Source organism: Ambystoma mexicanum, chromosome 3p (assembly GCF_040938575.1).
Source record: "Ambystoma mexicanum isolate Mex_15411 chromosome 3p, UKY_AmexF1_1, whole genome shotgun sequence".
Taxonomy (NCBI): Eukaryota; Metazoa; Chordata; class Amphibia; order Caudata; family Ambystomatidae; genus Ambystoma; species Ambystoma mexicanum.
In genome coordinates this window covers 998,048,464-998,071,055 of record NC_090925.1, presented here as the reverse complement: position 1 = coordinate 998,071,055, position 22,592 = coordinate 998,048,464, and the positions used below count along the sequence as shown (strand labels likewise).

Genomic DNA, 22,592 nt, shown 5'->3' with positions numbered 1-22,592 from the left:
CCTATGCATAGCATGTGAATCTAAGCAGATACAAGCATCAGAAATACGGTTACGGTGAGTAATGTATGATATATATATATATATATATATATATCTGAGGCTTGTGGAATCTTCTTAGATCACATGCTGTGCATAGCCCGCAATCTAGTGGAAGCTGCGGAGTATTACAGTTGTCGTTTTCAAAACTCGAAAAGGGACGTCGACAGGGCGTGCAAGTAATACTATTCCCTAGTGTGACGTCCACTGTACCCATGATCCCTCATGTGTCTGGGTCCCTCAGATTGTTTTTTTCCGCCATGCTAGATGGACGCGTATAGCAGAGTTCCTTTTCGGCAAATTAGCTGTTGACTTTGTTAATAAAGATAGTTTCCCTTTCTATCCTTACTTCGACTTTGTAATACCACGCTGAAGAATCAGAAAGAAGACTACCGTCGGAAATCATTGCGTCGGACCAAACGGCCTTGGAAGGCCGCCCCGGGCCTCGGTGCCCAGACAGTAGGGATAGAGGGGGAAGACATTGTTAGGAGGCCATTTGTAGAATGCATATTCTCCCCTTCCTACACTGTGTTCGCCCAGCTGCCATCACCTTTACCCAATATTATGGAGAACTCCCCATTTAAGTTTTGCCTTAGGGGCAAACGTAAATTCCCCTGGGTAGACAAACATCTTGTTTGCAACTTGTGTCTCCCGAGAGATCACGTCGAGACGTCTTGTCCAGCCTGTAGGCTCTTCAAGCCTAAGACGTTGAAAGACCTTTCCACTAAGCGCTGGGCCCACCACGCCAGGCAACTCGAGGCCTTGGAATTGGAGGGAGCCTTCAGCGATGGCAGTGACGCCGCACTTTCGGAAGGCGAGGACACCGGAGTAGCGGTCGCTACCCAAGCGCAAGCCCCCGACCTCGTAGGACAGGCCGGTGGCCATGTTGTGGGGACTACACCTGGCGGCGGTAGCGCTCAATCCACACACACCACAACCACCAGTCAACGCTCTACAGATTTATCGAGTACTCGACGACGCTCGGCACTCCGCGAACGGTCAACTGAATCCCTGTCCTCTGGGCAATCTCGATCCAGATCGCCGCATGTCAAGTCAAAGGCGTCAAAAGACGGTAAGACGTCGAAAGACGGTAAGGCATTGAAAGACTGCAAGGGTGCCTTGCGAAAAACGACATCCCAGGTTCATTCGTCCGCAGACGAAACCTCAGCCCCCACACACGAAATTCGACGTTCTTCAGCTAGTAAGACGTCGGGCCCCAAAAAGTCAGTTTCACTATCCTCTGGGACCCAGGGTAGGGACAAACGCCATAAGACACCTCCCATACAGAAGGCATATCCAAGGGGACACCTAAAGACCCTAGGCCTAAGCCTATCCCACCCACTAATGAATACATGGGCCTTCCCTACTCCGAGCCAGAAATTGTCTTTCCAAGCTCGAAAGATTGGTCCGCAGAGGACATCGACAGGGTTATGCATAGGATATCCTTCATTCGGAACTTCTTCGAAAAGCACCCTCAACAGCTTTTTAAGCCTTTAGACCACCCCACACACCTCAGCCCCTTCGAGCTCTTGACCACCTGTGTCTCAACCCCCTTCTAAGAGGGTTCGTACTGATGTCCCAACTCAGGGCAGAGTTTTAGATCTGTATGACCCTGAAGTCCATCCAGAAGAGGAACAGGAGGATGTTTTGTTTATTGATACATCTGATCCTCAACTTATGGATGACGTCTCATGAATTCTATGATGGGGACGATGAAGACCCAGACCAGGAGGCCAACATTTAATCCTTGGATTCACCCATTAATCAAGATCCTCCAGTAGTAAACTCCTCTATAGACCACCAACCCCTACTCAACGAAGTTCTAACTAAGACGGCAGAACACTTCCGCATAGATACCCAGGCGGTGGTAGAAGACAGAGACTTTGCTGAGCAATTGTTGGGAGATAAAAAAAAAGTAGGCCAATTCATTCCAATATTAAAGTCTGTACAACGCAGAATCCAACCTTCTTTGGAGGCACCCAACCTCACATGGGCCGTAAACCTGTGTGTTAAAAACATTTTCAAACCTGCACCTTCCAACCCTCTTTACATAAGAGGCCAGTTAAAACTTGTGGTTACCACCACACGGAAAAGAGCAGGCATTCCCCCCCTGCTTCCTCTGGACAAGGAGAGCAAAAAGATTTACGCAGTGGGCTCCTATTCGGCAGCCTACCAGACTCGCATTGCAAATAATGCTACACTTCTGGCAAGTTTCAACTGCCACAAGTGGGATGAAGTTTGAGCATTACTTTCTTCTGCACCGGAGCCGGACACGCATGGCTTTGCCAATCAGGCTTCAGGCCAGAAACACAGGCCACCTTAATCAATATGCGGGTGGAAAAACATGTGCTCTTTGGCATGGTGGTAGACGCACTAGAAACTGCTCAAGACTAATACGAAACCCTTAAGTCTTTAGGCCAGCTCACGAACAAACCCGCGGGACAGCAATTTTTGCCACTTTCGGGGGCAGAATTCCCAGAGGGGATCTGGATACAACCAGGGCCAGGGTTCCTATGGCACCAACCAAGGACAGTCCTTTCAGGGCTACCCACGAGGACAACAAAGCGGTCGTGGTACTTGGGGCAGAGGCGAAGCTCGAGGTGGCACGCCACCTCAGAGCAAGTGACATTCCGCTCAAAGTACCCTCCCATGCATCTTCAGTAGGAGGACGAATTTCCAACTTCACCCACGCATGGGAGGGTATTACCCCAGACAGATGGGTGCTGTCAACGGTAGCAGGGGGCTACTGTGTAGAACTTCTTCAAAAACCTTGCGATCTTCCCTTGAGACAAAATGAACACTCCGAAAAACATCAACGGATTCTTCTACAGGAAATTACAGAGCTTCTATTAAAGGACGCCATAGAAGTGGTCCCAGCCAACCAGGTAAACAAGGGTATATATTCAACTTACTTCCATGTTCCCTGGCCTGCAAACAAGTATGTCAAGCCACAAAAGTTCTGCATGACCACGCTACAAGAAGTAATCCTGCTTCTAAAAAAGGGTATTACATGGCAACACTGGATATGAAAGATGCCTATATTCATATCCCAATGTTTCCAGTGCACAGAAGGTTCTTGCGTTTCAAGATAGCGAACCAGCACTACCAATTCAAGGTGCTGCCCTTGGGAATAGCCTCGGCTCCAAGGGTATTCTCCAAGGTACTGGCGGTGGTGGCAGCGCACCTGCGCAGGGAGGCAATCCCAGTGTACCCTTACTTGGACGACTGGCTCATAACAGGGGAATCGCCTCTGATTTGCAGACGAAACATTCAGACAACAATCAACCTCCTCTTTCAATTGGGCTTCTCGATCAACGAGAAAAAAATCAAGACTGGTGCCCAGCACCTCCAAACAGTTCTTAGGAGCTATTCTAAACACAGAGGAAGGGTTAGTCTTTCCCTCAGAGGAGAGAGTAAAGAACTTGTTACTGCAAATATCAGGCCGGCCGCCAGATAAGGGTACGCAAAGCAATGCGTCTAATAGGAATGATGGCATCTTGCATTTACCTGGTTCCCCACGTGCGCCTGTGCATGCGTCCCATACAGGAGTGGTTGGGGAAACAATGGTCTCAGGCAAGTGGTCAGTAGGACGATCTAGTGGTCTTTTCGCCAACACTAGTACAAAATCTTTCGCTGGTGGACGAGAGAGAATCTGACCTAGGGGAAACCTTTCTACGATCCACAGATACAAGCAGTGGTTACAACAGATGCCTCACTAACTGCACCACACAGCTCAGGGACTGTGGTCTCACTCTACGGCTCAGAACCACATCAACGTTCTGGAACTTCTAGCAGTGTTCAAAGCCCTCCAAGAATTCAAATCCCATTTAACAAGTCTGTTGGTGCAGATCCTAACAGACAGCACCACAGCAATGTTTTATATCAACAAACGAGGGGGGACACATTCTCCAAATCTATCCAGACTTGCACAGAAAATCTGGAGATGGGCACTCAGATGGAAGATGTTCCCAGCATCTCAACATGTTCCAGGGGAACTCTATGCTCTAGCAGACTCATTGAGCAGAGACCCCCTGCCAGAAGAACACGAGTGGCGTCTACATGAAGAGGTCATAGAACACCTTTTCCCTGTGGGCTTTTCCAACTATAGACCTATTTGCCACAACCGAAAATCGTCAATCCCCAGACTTTGCGTCCGGGTTCCCCCAGCCAGGCTCCAAGGGGAAAGCCCCATGGATGAATTGGTCAGGGATGTTTGCCTAAGCTTTCCCACCAACGCCTCTGAGGAAGGTAGTGAACAAGATCCACAGGGAACCGATGACGCTCATCCTAGTTGCTCCTATGTGGGCGAGACAACCATGGTATCCACACCTACGCAAACTGGCGGTGTGCGACTTCATCAAACTCCCAGCATGAGGGGATAACCGTGCATCCTCAGCCCAACTCCGAGTTCGGACATCTCAATTTACCCCAGAAATGTATGGATATCTTGAAAGTCAAGAAAACCTAAAACAAGGCACTGTTACTATGACAAATGAAAAAAATGTGTTATTTGGTGCCAGAATAAGCAAATCAACCAAGTTGATTGTACTCCTTCTAATGTTGTCACGTATATGCTCCACCTATTGGATGCAGGGTTAGTGTTTAACTCACTTAAAGTGCCCCTGGCAGCTTTATCAGCCTACACAACTTCCCATAAGTGTCATGGTGGAAAGTGCCAGTTGTCAAGGTATTTATGGAAGGGGTAAAGAGACTCCCCCCTCCAATTTCTAACCCACCACCAGGTTGGGACCATAATATGGTACTTACTAAGCTCATGGGCCCCCCCTTTGATCCCATGCACAAATCTAGTCTCAAACATTTGACTTATAAATCTGCCTTCTTAGTAGCCATCACTTCCATAAGAAGGGTCAGTGAAATCCAAGCTCTGTCGGTGCAGGATCCTTTCTTTACTATTCATAAGAACAAACTGGTTTTACGAACTCACCCTAGGTTCTCACCTTTAATTTCAAAATGCCATGTTAACCAGTTTATTGAGCTACCAGCTTTCTTCCAAGAACCCAAAAGCTCCGCTGAGGTAAAACTCCACACACTAGATGTGAGGAGGGCGGTCCTCTACTACGTAGACAAAACCAGACCGCTAAGAAAAACAGATCAGCTGTTTGTCTCCATAGCGGCAGGCAGAGGAGATTGCGTCTCCGAAAACGCCATCTCAAGGTGGATAGTCTGATGTATCCAACTGTGCTATTCCCTTTCAAATAAGACGCTGCCTTTTACGCCCAGGGCCCACTCCACAAGAGGTACTGGAGCCACGCTGGCCTTCATTGCAAATGTTCCTTTAGACAGTATTTGCAAAGCAGCTACATGGAGCTCTATACATACTTTCACTCAGCACTGCTGCATTGACACCCATTCCAAGACCGATACACAAGTGGGACAAGCGGTTCTAAGACACTTATTCGCTCATGAACCTTCTCATATCCCACCGCCTTCTTCCACTGCTCGCTAATCTATGCACAGCATGTGATCTAAGCAGATTCCACAAGCCTCAGAAGGGATACATTACTCACCGTAATCGTATTTCTGATGCTTGTATCTGCTTAGATTCACATGCGACCCACCCTTCCTCCCCTCGGAGAGAAGGCGCATGGATGCTTATGAGCTTGTCTGATAAGTATCTGCTTGGATATAGCTGTATATCTAAGGGACCCCGACGCGTGAGGATCATGGGTACAGTGGACGTCGCACTAGGGATAGTATTACTGGCACGCCCTGTCGATGTCCCTTTTCGAGTTTTGAAAACAACTGTAATACTCTGCAGCTTCCACTAGATGGCGGGCTATGCACAGCATGTGAATCTAAGCAGATACAAGCATCAGAAATAAGATTACGGTCACCCCCCTTGCCCCCCTTCCTCGCACCTCCGTCTGTACGCATGCATGAACTAAATGTACTAGGATTAGTAAGTTTGTCTGTCCTGTTCCCCCCCACGCCCCCAACCTTTTTGTCCCCCCTTCCGAGCTTGATCGCAACTGTAACACTTCATGCACTTGCACTAGGAAAAATGCCATCAGGCCTAGTATGCTAGTTTTTATGTTGGATCATTCAGAAACCTCAAGGCCTAAGAATGATTACTGTATTCCCTTCCTGCCTTGAAGTGCTTTGAAGGACGCCACCTGTCCATAAGCGCTGTATAAATAAACAATTACAGCCTTGCCCTCAACCTTTTTTTGGCTACGTTTATGGTAAAATGTGAAAGCAGGTTTCACTCATTTTATCATTCGTTTTGTTCAGAAAGACTGGTCTAAAGTTTCATGGCTTTCAATCATAAACGTTTTTGACAGTCTAATGCACTTGCACTCTTGCCAATCCACCCCCTCCCCGAGTATACTGTTGCCATTGGTGCAACAAATGCTTTACAAGCGTCAGTTTTTTCTGGCAGTTATTGAGAGGCGTGAGTGCAAAGAAATTAGCATTAGGTCTAATAGACTGCACACAGTTAATAAACAAATGGGCGTGATTCAGCCATACCTTTTTATTCAGTCATAAAAAAATTGACTGATCGATGGATGATCACTCGTGCACGATTTATTTGTTTATTTTTGAGGAATTACACTGTTGGAAAGGTTTCCCTGATACATCTAGGTGTCCACTGTGTGGTGATGCTATGGAAGATTTTATGCACATCATTTATTTTTATTAAGCATATAAGGCTATTCGAGTGTCAACCATCTTGCCTGTGCTTATGAGTTTTAATTTTAGACAGTGTCACCGTGCCTTATTTTGTATCCTATTATAATATTCTCCTTATGTGGCTTGGGCTTTGCAGAGCCTTTCTGAAAAGATCAATGTATCTAGGAAAGGCAGCTTTGAAGGCTCTTTGATTTCATGTATTTGATATTAGTGTTTCTATAATTTTTAAACATCCACTGGGACTCATTTAATAAAAAAGAATGTAGTTTAATGTTGGCATTTTGCGATGTAATGTTTTTTCTGTGTGTATGTTTGTTTGTTGGATTTTCTTTATCCGAATAAACTTATTGACTGTCTGAAAAGTTGACTTTCGCCCCTTAAAGCTTTTAATATGGAAAGAACATTTTAAAACCAAAATCATCCCTTACCCAATTACCTGTTGTGGAAGGAGTCTGAAATTTAAAAACTGGGGTTCCTTCACTTATTGGAGGGGCATATAGGTTGGCTATGTAGGTGGTTGGTTTATTTTCCTGGAAAATATCTGATTGGTAATAGGCTGCCTTTAAAGAGGAAATCCACAGAATTGGGAGTTGCGGGGAAGGGTGTTCTCAGATGAGTGAAAACATTGCAGAAACACATTCACCAAACCAAGTGAAGGAGCTATGCCTCATTATGACAACTGAAATACTAGCATCTAGAACCTTTGGGCTAATGGAGCATAACCTTACTGTTCCACTTGGGCATACTGGATGTTGGCACCTCTATGGTAACTGCATAAATATGGCCTTGCCCTTCTGTCCTAAACGATGTTAGTGGAAGATGGGGACTGTGCTACTCTAGTTGGTATGAGTATCTGTGAATTGGGGTGCAAAGGTGTGAGAACCTGTTTGTTTTTGTTTTTTAATGACAAAACCTAATGGTACTTGACACTCCTGTTGATGACTGCCTTTGTCGAGAATTTGATTGCAGTACCTACTATAAGATGTGGTTACAATAGCCTATTGCAATTGCTTACCAGTGATGCTTTTTTCCCTTACTTAATAGATGGACAAAGTCTGTGGCTGCCTGGGGTTATATTGACAATGCCGAAGAAATGTCTATACAACACTGCCAAATACAAATCCGCCAAACTTATGATGGTCTTAATTATTTTTTTGTTGCTCCATACCACACTTCACCCTGTCCACTTTAAAACCGTGCTCTTCTTTGCTTCATTTTCAGAACTATTGAGGCTTTGCAGACGGCATCATACCTGTCTCAGCAGGCAGACTTGAGTGGTATTGTGGAAGAGATCGAGGTAAGAATCGCTGTCTATCTTTAATGTTACTTCTATATCTCATTGCAGAACCACACAGTTGCTAAAAAGTAACCTTTTTGATTTTAGTTCAAGGCTTGAGCACAGTGACTTTGAGTGAGACCTGTTCCATATGAAACTGTTGGTGTCCTTAATAGGGAACCGACAAGTAAAACACATAGCCCTTTGCACAGCACCCAACCTTCCTGTGACCTGATATCGAGTTCCCACGGAGGAAAAGAAAAACATCCAGTGGCTCTGTTCTTAGCGCAGATTCCCCATGTTTGGCATTGCTCCAGAGGCACACTGGATTTAGATATTTTTAGATATTTCTTTTGTATGCATGTAGATGATTCTCCAGGAAATTCTCCACTTAGTTTTGCAGAATCGACCCATCACCTGAAAATCCCCCCCCAAAACGTCATGGTTTATGCCTTTTCAAATAGTGCAAGTGTTGTTGTGGTGGAATTCATACTTGGCACTCACTTTTTGTCAATAATGACAGTGGTGCATGCTGTTCGGAGTTCTCCAATTCAAAGCCTTTTTATTGATGCAACTTTTCTTAATCTGGTGTGTGTGTGCGCATCCGTGAGATGGGACGATTCACCAATTGATCAATGCGAGCAGATTTCTTTGGACCAGTGGGTTCTGAAGATAGTTGTCTGGTACTGCATCCTTTTCTAGTAACGTCACCCTGCAAAGCTCCCCTCCCCCTTTTTTCTGGTCTATTACCCTCTTTTGGCCAAGATTTTGCTTAACATCGGCACATTGTTGGGAATGGGTTAATATTGGAGGCATTTCTTCATCCAGCAGGTTCTTTCGAAAGGAATACTTCAAGATGGTTCCAGTTCGGCAGGTTTTTCATAAACCTTTGGAGGTTTACAAGACCAATCTCTAGTGTTAGATAAGGGTGTCCAAGTTGGGCCAAACGCTCTCAATTATTTGAGAGAGAGTAGTCAAGATTCCCTTTTAGAAAGGGATAGGCTGGTATCCAAGTACAGTTAGGCCCATACACAATCTTAATACACATTTCTGATGCTTGTGAATCTGCTTAGAATCGCATGTTGTACATATAGTCTGACATCTAGTGGTAATCAGAGTATTGCATCTTTTTTTCGAAGAGGGACGTAGACTATGGGCTTCTTCGATGACTCCTCGCCGACGATTTGTCTGCTGAAAGTTCGATGACTGGTTTTCACGTGCCCTCGGCCCTCAGGCCTGCCTCACAGTAGGGAGAGTGGGGCCCTTTATTACTGACTTTATCTCAAGAATGCCTTTCATTGTCCCCTTCTCTTTTCTGTTCTCTGGTCTGGCTGAAATGGCAAATTTCCTTGGAAAGACACCCATCGTCAATGCAATCGGTATCTCCCTTGTGATCATAACGAGTGGCAGTGCAAGGCCTGCAAACTCTTTTGGCCCAATATCCTGAAAGATAGGCACACAAAGCGGTGGGAGGCCTATGCCATGCAGGCAGAGAGTCACTCCCCCACCGTTGCCTAAGACGAGGAATCTGTTGGCAGCCTTGGCTCCGATTCGGAGGCCGGTGACCTTGCAGTGAATCATCGTATTCCGACATGGTCATCCCCGGCCCCAACAAGCATGCCACCGGCGATGCGGAAGTCACATCCCGGTGACAAGGGCACACGTGCAACACCTTCCCATAAACACACAACCCATGCACTTTCCTTGTTGGATCTGCTGAGGAAGCCTTTGGCGCCCGCAAGCCTGTCGAAACCCTTGGTGGGGCCCTCTGAACCTCTGTTTGCCTTCTGTGCACCTGCCATTATGGCCCACGCATGGTGATGAGTCTTCTGTTTCAGCGGGTGCTCCTTCTAAAATCCCTGGCCACCGATGAGCTAGCGTCGAAAGACGTGCGAAAATGGGTCCATTCGTTAAACGCTACTGAAAGTTTGGGAGACGCTTACTAAAGCCCAGCCACCCATTTCAGACCCCAGGAAGGCCCCTCTGTGCCTGAGGGCTATTCTCTGGCCTCTAATCCACTTTCCAGGGCCCTCCAGCAGGACCCAGGTCCAACTGCCCAGTCTTCCGCCTGATTATTCAGGCTGCTCCATGTGGACCAGGGATACATTTGATGCCTGGAAGGACAAAATGGCTGCATTCATTAATTTCACAGGCCAGTTTGATGATCGCAAATGCCCCTGGTCTGATACCTGCCCTACCCCGTCCCTCAGAAGTCAGACTCCTTTCACCGGATGCACTGTTTGCTTCCCTGGATGTACACAATCCTCAGGATCCCCAGGCAGATGTTTCTGGATGACCCAGGTGACCCCGACCAGGACCTCTACTATGTCTCTGACCCTGTGCATGCTACTCGGGGAACCTGCCTCCCAGGATCCAGACTGGGACCCTACAGTTCATCAGGGCACATGGCACTCTACACTGCTTCACGACCCTGACACACTTCTCCAGTTGCTCAATCCAGGGATTCGTCGCCAATTGACGATCAGATGCTTTTTAACAACTTTCTCATTTTAAGATCACCACCCAAGAAGCCGCCCTGACTCAGACTTCGTGGAGAACATCCTTAAGGAGAAGGTCCCGTGTCAAGCTATCCCCATTTTAAATTCGGTGGCCCCCTCTTTAACACCCTTGCTTACTCGTGCAGTCAACCCTCGAGTAAAGATGAGATATATATATATATATATATATATATATATATTAGTCAAAAAATTATCAGTCTGTCCGACCATACCCTAACCAGCCATCAAGAAAAGGTTTTAAGTCTCGGTTTGAATTTTTGCCCAGCTGCATCCTTCAATTATGTTCAGACCTGCATTGACTTTGACCATTTTGTGCACAAACTACGTCTGAAAAAGTTCTTTGCAACAAACGAAAGCCCCACTAAAAATATAACTAAAGAAGGAGGAAAAACGGATCTATCCATCAATGATCTGGAAGCACTAACATACTTGGCTGCTCTAGAAAGAGAGATTGAGCCCGACAAAGAATATGAAGAAAATACGATAGACTTTGAGGATCTAGATATAAGGACAGATTGGACAACAAAAGAGTAAACTCAAATTAAAATCTAAATTCAATCCAATGGCTAATTTGGCCAACAACATCGAAGCATTCCAAACTCTTGTGATCAAGGATCTGAAACCGTATCGAAGGGTCAAGAAACCAAGATTCAAACACAATTTGTCAGCAAAAGACAGGATGGTCTTGAAATAACTACAAACCCTCACTAATTGTGTCATTAAGCCCTCTGATAAAGGACAAAATATAGTCCTCATGAATAAAGATGATTATATCAAGGGGCGTACAAACAGCTGAATGACAACAAATGTTGTGAAAGAATTGGAAGTAATCCAATCAAGAGTTGGAAGACGAGGTCAAGGACTTCCTTATGGAGTGGGAAAGTAAAGGCATCCTTACTGAAGACAATTGTAAGTTTCTTTTAACATCTAACTCAGTTATACCCACGATTTATTTTCTCCCCAAAGTGCATAAAGACATAAAGAAACCACCGCGGAGACCAATAGTTACATCAATGGGCTCGGTCTTAGAAAATATGTCTAAATATATAGACAAAGTGCTTTTTCCCCCTTTGTGTCCTCCCTTCCCTCGTACCTCAAAGACAATATGCCCTGGGAATCGGATTACATTATGGCAACAATGGACATGGTGTCATTGTACACATCCATTGTGCACGAATATGGCAAGAAGGCATGTGAGAGATTTTTGAATACGAGATCACTCAATTATTTGGAACATACACAGATCTTGGAAATGATTGATTTAATCGATTTATGTCTAAACAATAAGGTTTTCATTTTTTTTTTTAATTTAAATTTGATTTTTAAGCAACAGAACTGAACATATAGGTGGGTGCATGTTATACTCGCATGATTACACCAAGAAACAATTTTGTTCCACCTGTACAACATTTTAACATCAAATATTTGTCCCAACTTAATGGCAGGATGTTTTAAACCCTTACCCCTCTCCCTCCCACCCCTTAACGGAGTTCATAGATCCTCCTGTTCATTGGCGTTTGTCATGGCAATTTGTAGTAGGCAACGTGACGTTTATCCCTGATCGTCCTTTGAGTTGAGAATTGGTGACTAAATTTAAGTTTGTGACAGGCATGTTGAGCTGGCGTCATGTCATGTGATGCTCAGTTCGTGCTGGCACAGCGTGTTTTCTAACTTTGTTGTTGCGTCAGGTCGCTTTCCACTGACTTGCAATGTAGTGACTGGCAACCTGGCACCAGGCCTCCTCGTGTCGTGCAGCCTTATCGTGGAGGGCTGCTGTAATTTTTTCCATGTGTAGGTTTGTTGCGATCTGTATCCAGTCTTTTTTAATTGGAAGGGGTGGAGATTTCCATTTGATGACCAGGCCCGCTCTCGCAGCCAATAGCAGGGGGGATGCCAGGCCTTTAACTCTGATCAGTTCATCGTCCTCTTCTTCAAGACCAAAGAGAATCAGAAGGGGGGGGGGGGGGACGGTTCTCTTTCTATGCCATCTAACTGTTTGATCCATCCCAGGACTTGTTGCCAGTAGATGCGAACCTTGGGGCAGTCCCACCACATGTGCCAGTAATCTGCTTCTATGCCGCATTGTCGCCAGCATCTTGGGCTGGATGTCTGGAACATTTTGGAAAGCCTGCGTGGATCATACTGCCATCTGTGGAGTAGCTTTATTGCATGCAGCTTGTACTGGGCTGCGATTGATATTCTGGATGGTGTTTCACAGATTCTGTCCCAAGCCTGCTGGTCAAATTCTCTGCCAAAATCTTTTTCCCAGCTCTCTTTAAGGCAGGGACTTGAAGTTTGCTTCTTACAGATCAAAGCGCTGTACGTGCGCTGTACATGCGTGCTATCAGGCCTTTGTTTGTGTTGGTCGTGTCCAAAATTGTCTCGAAAGGCGTGTGCCCTCTTTGCGTTTTGGCCTTCCACTCCGTCTTGGTTAATACGCCTTTCAGTTGCAGGTACAAGAAAATCGGGATCGGGTGTAGTTGAAGAGCCTCTTCTAATTCTGTAACTGTTATGGATTTTCCGTTTCTCCAGAGCTGGCCGACTCTCAAGACCAGCATCGAACCAGGCTTGGTATCTGGCGTGTTCAGGGATTTCCTCTCTGATCCCGGGGGACCAGAGATGGCTCAGGGGAGAAGGCCATGTGGTAACACCAGACATTCCTTTCCCTTCCTTCCATATGTTCCACAATGTCCCCAGTATTGGGTGGTTGCGTAGTCTTCTTATAAGTTTTGTTCTGGGGACACATAACCACTCTGCGAGAGTTGCGGGGGTTAGATTATCATTGTCCAACTGAACCCATTGCAGGTCCCTTCTGTCACGCAGGTGTGGGATCAGGATTCCGAGTTGTCGCATGGTAATATCGCTCTATATCCGGAAGATCCACTCCTCCCTGTTCCTTCGGTAGTATCAGGGTTTCATAGGGTATCCTGGGTTTCTTTCCTTTCCACAGGAAGCCTGATATGACCTTAACTTGTTTGGAAAAATGGTCCGGGATTGTGATGGGCAGGACCTGGAAGGGGTATAGGAAGCGTGGGAGGCTCACCATCTTAATTGCATTTAGACGTCCCATCCAGGAGATTGTAAGTGATTCCCATTTCGTTAGATCCACTTTAAGGGTGTCGAGGAGTTGGGGAAAGTTTGCTTCGTACAGGTGGTCGAGGTCTCTTGTTAGATTGATCCCAAAGTATCTTAGTGTTGGGCCTCCGATGATCAGTCCTAGGCGCTAGAGGTCTATTTGCTGGTCTGGGGAAGGTTTGTGGAGCGGGAAGAGGATAGATTTGGTTTTGTTTATTTTAAAGCCTGAGAGTGCACCATATTTATCAGGTGGATCGCTCGGGGGATTGATGACATCGGATTTAGTACATGGAGCAGGATGTCGTCTGCGTACAAGGCCAGCTTATACTCTCTGCTGTTTACTCGCATCCCCTCTACGCCGGCTCGAAGCGTTTGGGCAAGCGGTTCCAGCGATAGTGTAAAGAGTATTGCAGAGAGGGGACAACCTTGTCTTGTTCCTCTACTGAGGGGGAACCAGCGGGAATACTGGGAGTTCACTACTATGGATGCGCGTGGAGCCGTGTAGATGGCTTTGATCCCTCGTCGGAGAGTGGAGCCCAGACCTATCTTCTTTAGTGTGGCCTCAAGGAAGTGCCATTAAACTCTGTCGAATGCCTTCTCCGCGTCGATCGAAAATAATGCGGGCGTGTTTGGCATCTTTTTGGCCTTGTGTATGAGCTGGAGGGTCTTCAGGGTAGACTCTGTGCCTTGCCTACCAAGGATGAAACCCACTTGGTCATTATGGATTATCGCCGGCATGTGCGACTCAAGATATATATCAATATCAATTTTGGTGAACGTAGCGTGCGGTGTGGAGTAGAAAGTGAAACCTGTTTGATTCGGGTTCATGTGTCTCCATGCGTCCTTGAGGTTGTAAGCGTCCATCATGTCCCTGACCTGTGGGCGTCCGGGCCAGATGGGGGTGGGGGGGTTGCAAGTGGGTTGCCTGCTTGTCTGTCCAGATCTGGATCCATCCACGAGTTAAGGTCGCCTCCCATGATCACTTCGCCTTCCTCTTCAGTCATGACTTTGGGGACTGTTTGTTGTAGGAACCTGGACTGCCCGGCGTTGGGTGCATATATGGATGCGAGTGTGATGATGGTGCCATGTATTTTGCCTACCAGTACAAGCGCTCTACCGCTTAAGTCAGCCCAGGTTTTTAGGAGTTCAAACCGGATCGCTCTGTTGGCTAAGATGCCGACTCCCGCTTTCTTGAGTGGGCCTGAGCCCCAATATTCGGAGCCTGCTTTGGTGTATAGGACTTTCCTTTCTTCTCCTTTGCTGTATCGGGTTTCTTGTAGAAAAAGTATGTCAAGATTCGCCCTCTTGAACTCTCTGGACACTAGTGACCTTTTGGTGGGAGAATTTAGCACCTTGACGTTCAATGTGCCAATTTTGTGCGTGCCATTCCTGTCACTTGCATTGTCATGTCCGTTGATCAGTGATGTGTCCTTTGGATTCGCTCATCACGTTGCGTCGCCCATTGCGGGAAGTCGCTGCAGTGGAGGTAACCTGGTAAATGCCTCCAACCAACTGAGGCTGTGAAATGTTTTGCCCCCCCTCCGAGGTATTAAACATAATACCCGTTGCCCTCTGTACTGTCTCTTCGCTCTTTCCACGAGGGTCTGCATCTTGGTTCGGTGGTGTCAGAGTTGGACTGAGAGTGTACAGCCGGTCCACTATCAGACCACCGGTGAGGGTCGTAACCGCACAACCGGGACTACAGCTATTATCGGTATAAGATTCTGATCCCCCCCCCCCTTTCTTTCGAACATTATAATAAACTTCATTATACTAAACAACAACAACTTTTACATTTAAATAGTATATGTAGTAATACATGCGGTTTCCAGATTCATCGACCACCGGCTGCTCGTCCTTGCGCTTCAGGCGGCAGGCCCGCTATAAAACAGGCCCAGCAGCAAGAATATGCCGGGTTCCGGAATGTTGGTAAGTCTTCATGTAGTAATTTCGAGGTGAACATCGCTAAAATACGGGACTTAAGCAAACAGTATCATTTGTTACCATCTTGCGTTTCGTTGGGTCCTCTATACTTTCTGGATCCCTTGACTCTTTTCCTTGTTGGACCCTGGAGCTCCCATCTCACTCTGTCCTGCATAGGGTCCTCTTGTGCTCCTCCTTTCGGGCCTGTCCCAAGGAGATCTGCGATGCACTCTCGAATTTCTTCCTTGGAGGGGAGCAGGATCTTTCTGCTTCTGTGTTCGAACGTAAGGGAGAAGGGATATCCCCACCTATATCTCGTGCCTTTGTCTTTAAGCCATTTTGTTAGGGGGCTACAAAGGCGTCGCAGGGGCTAGGTGAGCGAGGATAGATCCTGATAGATGGTGATTTGAGACCCACCCTCCACTCCCTGAGGGTGTGGGAGCCCCCAGTCCTGGCTTTCGCGAGTATCCTTGTCCTGTCCTGGTATCTGTGGAATCTTGCGAGGACTGACCTCGGGCCACCTAGTGGGCCGCCTGCTCTATGCATTCTTTCGTTTTTGAGTTCGTCAATGTTCTCATCTGCTGTTAGGATTTTAATGATATCATGGATTGTTTGTTTGAGGTCTTCTGTTTCCCCCTCATGCTGCGGAATCCCAAAGAACCGTAGGTTATTCCTTCTTTCTCTGTTTTCGAAGTCATCTATCTCAAGGCGGATTTCATCCTCCTTCTCTATATTGCGCCTCCTGAGGTCCAACTGGGCTTCCAGGGTATCTATCGATGCTTGATTGTTCTCGACGCCTTCGAGCCTCTCCTCGATGTTATCCACTCTGGGTCATCTGATCAATTTTGCCGCCGAGGTTGGCCCCCATGTTTTGGATTTCACTCAGGAGGGCAGCTATGTCCCCCTTGGTGGCTGCCGCTCCCGTCTCCGAGGCTTCCAGTGACATTGTGGGTCTTGGCTCTGGTTCCGGAGGTAGAGGGGTATATGCGTATCTGGCCAATTTGCTTTTAGTGTTCATATGGTACTTGTGTGCGAGGAGGCACACGCCCCAGGAGTGGGGGCCCTACCCTCTGCACTGTCACGTTGTAAGATTCCGGAAGTATGCTGTGGGACGTAGTGCAGGGCGTCCCGTGGATCGGGGGTTCGTGGGTGGGAGGAGGTACACGCCCTGAGTCCAGGGGCCCTACCCTCCGTTTGAGTTGGCTTCTGTCGGTGGGCCCAATGTGGTGTCAAGGGTGCTCCAGTGTTGGTGCGGGCCCGTGTGTAGGCACTGATGGGGTTGCGTGGGACGGGTCCCTTAGCAGGGGGCTTTGGCTCGAGTTAAAGTTCGGGTGGGGACACAGTTGGCTGTTCCGTTTCCCTTCGCTGCCGGCCCGCCAGTCCGGGTCTTGGCAGGACAAGGGACCGGCGGTTGCACAGAGGAGGGCACACGCCCCGAAGGTGGGGGCACAACCCTCTGGGCTGCCTTTGTTGCAGGCACGAGCTCCTTGCCTTGTGCGCTGTGGACTTGATGATGAATTCTGCAGAGATTGTAAAGGATTCTCTCAGGCGCTTGCAGTAGGCCCAGGACTGCCAGTTATGGTGCTGTGGTTGGGAGGACGGGGTCTGGACTTGGTGTGGGGCACTCCCATGGCAAAAAGCTGCAAATGGCAGGTGGGAAGAGTTTCTTGACTCTGAGCGTGTTGCTGCCGTCCGGGGGGAGTCGGGTGACTGCTGGTTCTCTTGCGACAGTGCCTGGGGGAAGATGTGCCTCTGCAGGGGGTGTCTAGCGAAGCAGCGTCACTGAGTGGGACACTGCACCCTTGTAGTTGAAAAGGGAGCGTGGCACAAGGCGTGCTGTAGGGCGCCTATGATTAGGGGCAGTTTGAAGGCACATGAAGCTTTGAGGTATTGATTGGGCCTGGATTGGCAATGTGCCAAGTACGGGGGCTGCAGCAGGGCCTACGGCCGTGTGTTGGGATCTCCTCCCCTATGCCCCCAGCACTGTATTCATTTGGGCCATCAGGGCCTTCTGGGGCAGGGGTCCGGGCAAGGTCTAGTCCGCGAGTACCCTTCCCCAGGGGCCTGTGTGTTCAGGCGCTTTTTGGCGGGTGGCACACTCAGCGACTGGCCTATGCAGGCTCACGCGTCGCCTGCTGCAGTGGCTCTGGTCTGGTCTTCTATTGGGGTGGGGGGCGAGGGGCGCCCCTCTCCCGCCACCAGCGCACCGCCACCCGACTCCAGATCCCGGGCGGGGAGCACCCCAGTGGGAGATGGGGCCTCGGGTTTTGCGAGGCACCTATGCGCGTCTCGAGGGGGAGGAGGGGCCACTTACCTGCTCCGCAGGTTGTCTCTGTGCGGCGGGGCACCTGAGGCCGGCTCTGCACAGGCGGCTGCGCCGGGAGTGTGCACACGACCTCCTGCGCCGGGTGTTCGCCTGTCCCACAGGGGTTGCGGGACAGGCAGTAAGGCGGCGACTGTTAGGGGGAGCCACAGTAAGGCCTGCGCTCTCTGCAAGGGGATGATGGAAGGAGCTGGGTGCCTCGGGTTTCAGACGGCCTCAACCCGCGCGTAGGATGCTGCGTATGTGGCTGGGAGGGGGAGGCGCGGGCCGACGGTCCTTTCTCCCTGTTGGCTTGGGCGGTTTTCTCCGGAACTTCAGTCAGTAGGTGGGGGGCCAGTTTGCACAGTCTGGGCAGCTGTTGTAGACCGTGGGGGGTCAAAAGTGGGGGCTCCGATCTTTTTTGGGGTCCATAGCTAACACGGAGGTGCTCCTCATCCGTGCACCCCCTGGTGGCCAACATAGGTTTTCATTTTTAATAATGAATTTTTCAGAAACTGCGATGGGCGCAACCTTCGCTCCAGTCTGTGAATCTCACAATGGGAGCATGGGAAGCTTCCGATGTTTGGTCTGATCAAAATCGCATGTTAACTGAGAACGTTGTACTTTGGCTAAGATATATTGATGATCTTTTTATAATTTGGAAGGGATCAGAGAAGGCTTGGGTCGAGTTTGTGAAACTTCTCAATGGCAATGAGCATAATCTTAAATTCACAGAAACAGTTATACTTCTTTTTAACCTTTTTGGATGTGAAAATTAGAATTGTGGATCAAACATTGACAACAGAATTTCACAGGAAACCAACTGGAACAAATACACCCTTGCATGCAACTAGCAGCCATTCAAAGACTTGGGGCATACCCTATGGAGAATTCGTAAGGATCAGACGGAATAGTTCCACTTTGAAGGCATATGATCTAGATAGCAAGACTGCAGCAAAGGGGTTTCTTAATGTTACCCGAAGAAAGTCATTGAGAAAGCTTACATTAAAGCTAGAAAACAGGAGCGATCCAGCCTCCTTACAGGATCCCACACAATAGCCAAATTACAAAAAGATACAAGATTGAATTTGATTTTTGAATTTGAGACATCCGAAATCAAACGCATACTTCGCAGGCATGGCAGATAAAGACCTTGCAAGAAATCTGAAATTGTATCTGGAAATAAGTCTTAGACGTAATTGTTCCCTGAAAGATACCTTGGTCCAAAGTTTTTTGAAGAATGATGAAACGCCAATAAAAGAAATGTGGCTTACAACACAGAGACCGGGTTTTCACAAATGCACAAGATGCAATATTTGCAGATATGCGAAAAACTGTGCAACCTATGAACACCCGATTTTGGGTAATACAATTAAGATCATGGATACAATCGCGTGTGAAACCGAATACGTAGTGCATGCATTGGGGTGCGCCTGCCAGAAGTGGTATATAGGCAGCACCAAATGTAAGCTGAAGATACGAATCCAGCAACACGCGAGGGCCATTCGACATCAAGACCCAAACTACCCAATGGCCAAGCATTTCAGTGATCATCATGAAAACTTGCAGAGTTTCTACTTCTCCAGCATGGGGTCTGGCATGGATTCACATGCTCATGAATATTCCCCGTCGTCAGGCTGGGAATCCTCGGTAAAGAAAAAACCAGTATCAGTTTCGTTTCTGATCTGTCTTTCGTAGTAATAACCAATCACTGGTCTCTGCGTCATACTGACCACAGCCAATGACTGCCCTCTACCTAAGCACCGCCTCTGGCAGCCATCTTCAGATTTTTACCGCAAGTTCATGTGTTGGGATCCTCGTGCTATTGCTCTCGAGCGTTAGTGCTATTTTTTCGCGCTTTTTACAAAAAACTTCGATTCTTTCGGTCAAAAGAGCCTCAAGCTCCACCGATTCTACATCCGATCAACGGGGACCCGTGTCGCATTCATCTGTGCCCCTCAAGGGTGAAGATTTCGTCGAGCTACACTTCGGAGGACTCCAAAAGCTTCTCAGGCCCGGTCTCGGAGATGGCCCAGGAGAAGGGAAGCTCGACGCCCGGAAAGCTGTTCAGGGTCTGCCCTGGATGCCAGCTGCAGAACGTCTTCAAGGAGGACGAACACTCTTTCTGCCTTTACTGCCTTCATGAGGACAAGACGCACGTGGAGAAGGACTGTGCGTTTTGCGGCAACATGTCGGAACGGACCATGAAGGACCGCCATCAACGTCTCGCCAACTGGCTGGAGGGTAAGAGCCCGTCTGGCGAGAAGAAGAAATCCGAGCGGTCTTCTAAGACCTTTGAGGGCGCCCCGGCGACGGGGGCCCAACATAAGGCCAAGCACCGCGAGTCCGCTGGCACCGGGAGCGCCGAACGGTCGGGCTCTACGGGCGCCAGGCAGGGCGCACCCTCCCCGGCACCATCAACCACGAGCCAACGCTCTGGGTCGGGTAAGAGGAAGGCCGAGCACCCGGCGAAGCTCCTGGAGAGGCCCCGGTCGAGCTCTAAGGCAGAGGAGGAGCGTGGCAGTGCCCCCTCCCTCAAGGATAAGGCGGTGAGCGCACCTAAGGTGGTGAAGGCCTTGATCCATCCGACCAAGCCCTCTATCGAAACGGTCGCGGCGGCCCTGGCTCAGCCTGTGGTGGCTGCACCAGTGGTGGCGACCTCAGGGCCCAGAATCTCCCTGCCTCCTCGGAGGGAGTCTTCCTTTGTGCCCATCGATAGGACCCCCGTGAAACCCCCCGTGGGGAAGAAGAAGGGGGGGCAGGGCGTCGTCGTAGAGTCGGCCTCAACCTCAGAAGAGGAGCTGATCGAGGTCTTAAGCCACGGCCTAGGCGTGGAAGAAGGCCAGCCCGTCGGAATGGACCCCGACGCAGGTGACGACGACGACATCGTCGAGGATACCGACGGGGCCCCTGCTCGCCCGTCGGATTCCCCTCTGCCAGCGCCGCAAGACAACTCGGCGGCCATTTTGTTGGCCATACAGTCCTTATGCTCCGAGATAAGGACGAGGCTACCGTTACCGACGGAGGAACCTCTCCCGTCGGGGGATCCAGAACCGGGACCTTCTGGTGTTCCCCCTACCAAGAAAAGAAGGATCCATCCACCACCTCCTTTTCAACCGTCGCGCCCCTTCCAGCCCTCCTCCCCGTCCACCCGAGGGGATGATACGGGGACTGACACGGCAGCGACGGGTACGGACGACGAGGCATACAACGAGGATTTTCCGTCGTCGCCTCCCACCAGGGCCTCTCCGCCCGACGAGTTCGGATCTTTCCACTCCATGATCTCCAGGGCTTCCGAGCTTTTCCAACTCTGCCCTGAGGAGAAGAAAAAGGAAGGCTTCCTTTATCAGCGGCGCGAGGCCAAGAGGAAGACGGTCCTCGCAGTGCCTCTGTTGGACGACATTTGGGATGAGGGCCTTTCCCTCCTCAAGAACCCTTCCACGACGCCAGCTAGAAGAGACCGGTACGAGAAAAAGTACCGGGTCCCGGACACGGCCCCCCTATGCCTCCGGGCGCAGCCTACCCCGGACTCCGTCGTCTCCGCGGCAGCCAGGAAGAAAGCGGGGGGGGGTGCGGCCTCCACATCGACTTCCCCGCCGGACGGCGAGGGAAAGAAATTGGATACTATGGGGCGTAGAGTCATCTCGTCGGCAGCGACGACGATTAAAGCGGCCAACGCCTTGGCTATCGTGGCCCGCTACGACAGGGAGCTCTGGTACAAGATGGCTCCCCTGCTGGATTTTCTGCCGGACGACAAGAGGGCGGAGGCCCTTGAGATCCTGCAGGAAGGTGAGGTGGCCTCGGACCACGCCATCACCGTGGCAACGGACATCGCCGACACTGGGTTCCGCCAGCTGGGCAACGGCGTTTGCCTTCGACGTCGTGGATGGCTCAAAGCTACGGACTTCCGGCAGGACGTCCAGACCAGAGTCCTGGACATGCCCTTCGACGGGAACAACCTGTTTGGGAAGACAGTGGACGATTCCCTTCAGGCCATCAAGGCGGATACGGAGACGGCCCGGGCCCTTGGAGTCCTGCAACGACGGACGCCCTTTCGGAGCGGCGGAGGCAAGGGCGCCTCCAAAGGTTCCGGCGGCGGTTTCGCTTCCTACCGTCAAGCGGCCCGCTCGTCGTCGCAAGAGGCCTACAGAGGACGAGGCAAGTCTAGCGGACCCCGCCGTCGTCGCCAAGGAGGTCATGGCGGCAAGGCCGCGTCCAAGCAGGATTGAACCGGCCGTGGGGTCGGGCCCCCACCGAAGCACCCCGGTGGGAGGCCGGCTGGCGGGCTTCGTCAGCGTGTGGGAGTCCATCTCCACCGACCGTTGGGTGCTGGACGCCCTGGCCCGGGGCCACGCGCTCGAGTTTCAAAGAAGGTGCCCGCGCGTCCCCCCCGTGGCCAGGAAAGAACTTCACGTCCCTCAACTTCTCCTGGAGGTAAAGGCGATGCTCAGAAAGGGCGCCATCGAACTCGTCCCAAAGAGGCTTCGGGCCTCCGGAGTCTACTCGAGATACTTCCTCGTGAAGAAGAAGACGGGAGGATGGCGCCCCATCCTAGACCTGCGACGTCTGAACAAGTTCATCAAGGCGCAGAAGTTCCGGATGGTCACCCTCCAGCACGTCCTGGGTCAGCTGGAGGAAGGAGACTTCCTATCGTCGTTGGATTTGGAGGATGCCTACTTCCACATTCCCATCCTAAAGGGGCACCGCAAATTCCTCAGATTCGTGGTCCAAGGGCGTCATTACCAGTTCAAAGCCCTTCCCTTCGGACTACGGTCGGCACCCAGGGTATTCACCAAGTGCCTTGCACCGG

The 22,592-nt window shown here is 49.6% G+C and overlaps 1 protein-coding gene across 2 annotated transcripts in view; it reads left to right on the top strand.

Annotated features, from left to right (window-relative positions):
* Nucleotides 1-22,592, top strand: part of RPN2 (ribophorin II) — a 514,179-nt gene that overhangs the window by 158,954 nt on the left and 332,633 nt on the right. For both annotated transcript variants that reach the window (XM_069652295.1, XM_069652294.1), the window contains exon 5: nucleotides 7,909-7,984. In XM_069652295.1, coding sequence (XP_069508396.1) covers nucleotides 7,909-7,984 — 76 coding nt within the window. The remainder of the gene's footprint in view (nucleotides 1-7,908; nucleotides 7,985-22,592) is intronic.